Source organism: Nothoprocta perdicaria, unplaced genomic scaffold, assembly GCF_003342845.1.
Source record: "Nothoprocta perdicaria isolate Ctin4 unplaced genomic scaffold, notPer1 scaffold_802, whole genome shotgun sequence".
NCBI lineage: Eukaryota > Metazoa > Chordata > Aves > Tinamiformes > Tinamidae > Nothoprocta > Nothoprocta perdicaria.
Genome location: NW_020456091.1, coordinates 3,333 through 4,323, shown reverse-complemented (window position 1 = coordinate 4,323; position 991 = coordinate 3,333). Strand labels below are relative to the sequence as shown.

The 991-nt window shown below is 72.5% G+C and overlaps 1 protein-coding gene across 1 annotated transcript in view; it reads left to right on the top strand.

Moving 5' to 3' along the window:
• LOC112958137 (cyclin-dependent kinase 16-like) overlaps nucleotides 1-991 on the top strand; it is a 10,102-nt gene that overhangs the window by 7,345 nt on the left and 1,766 nt on the right. Inside the window, exons 6-7 of the mRNA XM_026051944.1 lie at nucleotides 169-299; nucleotides 515-606. Of these exons, the coding sequence (XP_025907729.1) occupies nucleotides 169-299; nucleotides 515-606 (223 nt within the window). The remainder of the gene's footprint in view (nucleotides 1-168; nucleotides 300-514; nucleotides 607-991) is intronic.

The window sequence follows — 991 nt, the reverse complement described above, 5'->3', positions numbered from 1 at the left end:
TGGGGGGGTCTCGGGGCTGTTTGGGGAGGGTCTTGGGGCTGTTTTGGGGGTTCTGGGGCATCTTGGGGCTGTTCAGGGGGTCCCAACTGTTTTGGGGAGTCTTGGGGCTGTTGGGGGCTCTCGGGGCGGTCAGGGGGTGTGGGGGCTGTGTTGGGGTGTCGCGGTCAGTTGGGGACCCCCCCTCGCCCCCCAGGGACGCCCACGGAGGAGACGTGGCCGGGCATCCAGGGCAACGAGGAGTTCCGGGCGCTGCGCCCGCCGCGCTACCGGCCCGAGGGGCTGCTGCGCCACGCGCCCCGGTGAGCGGGACCCCCCCGCGGGGACCCCCCTGTGGGGAAACCCCCCCATGGGACCCCCCCGGCAGGGAGCCCCCTAGTGGGACCCCCCTGGTGGGGACCCCATGTGGGGACCCCTCTGGCAGGGACCCYTGTGGGGGGGTATTGGCCCTGTAGGGGGGTATTTACCCCTTGGGGGTGCCCCCCCCTCACTGACGCCCCCTCTCCCGCCCCCCCAGGCTGGACAGCGATGGCGCCGACCTGCTGGGGCAGCTGCTGCAGGTGAGGGGGCGGGGCCAGAGGGGGTGGGGCAACATCCGACCAATCAGAGGCCCTTCATGCCCTTGGGGGGCAGGGCCTCCCTTTCTGGGGGGTGGAGCCTCATCAGGCTCCTCCCCCTACTCCCCCCTTGAGTGGGGGTAGACCCCCCGACCCCTCCCCCTAGTGGGCGGGGCTGTGCCAAGCCTGTCCCATGTGGGTGGAGCCCCTTACAGCCCCACCCCCAGAGGGTGGAGCTCTGGGTGGGCAGGGCCCTCCCAGGCTCCGCCTCAAGTGGGCGGGGCCCCATCCCATTGGTTCCCTCCCCATGCCATTGGGGGTGGGGCCTCGGGTTGGGCGGGGCTGGGGCAGCAGTGGGCGGGGCAGAGGCAATGGGGGCGTGTCCCTCAAGGGGCAGGGCCGCGGGGTCATGTCCCTCAAGGGGTGGGGCAGTGGGC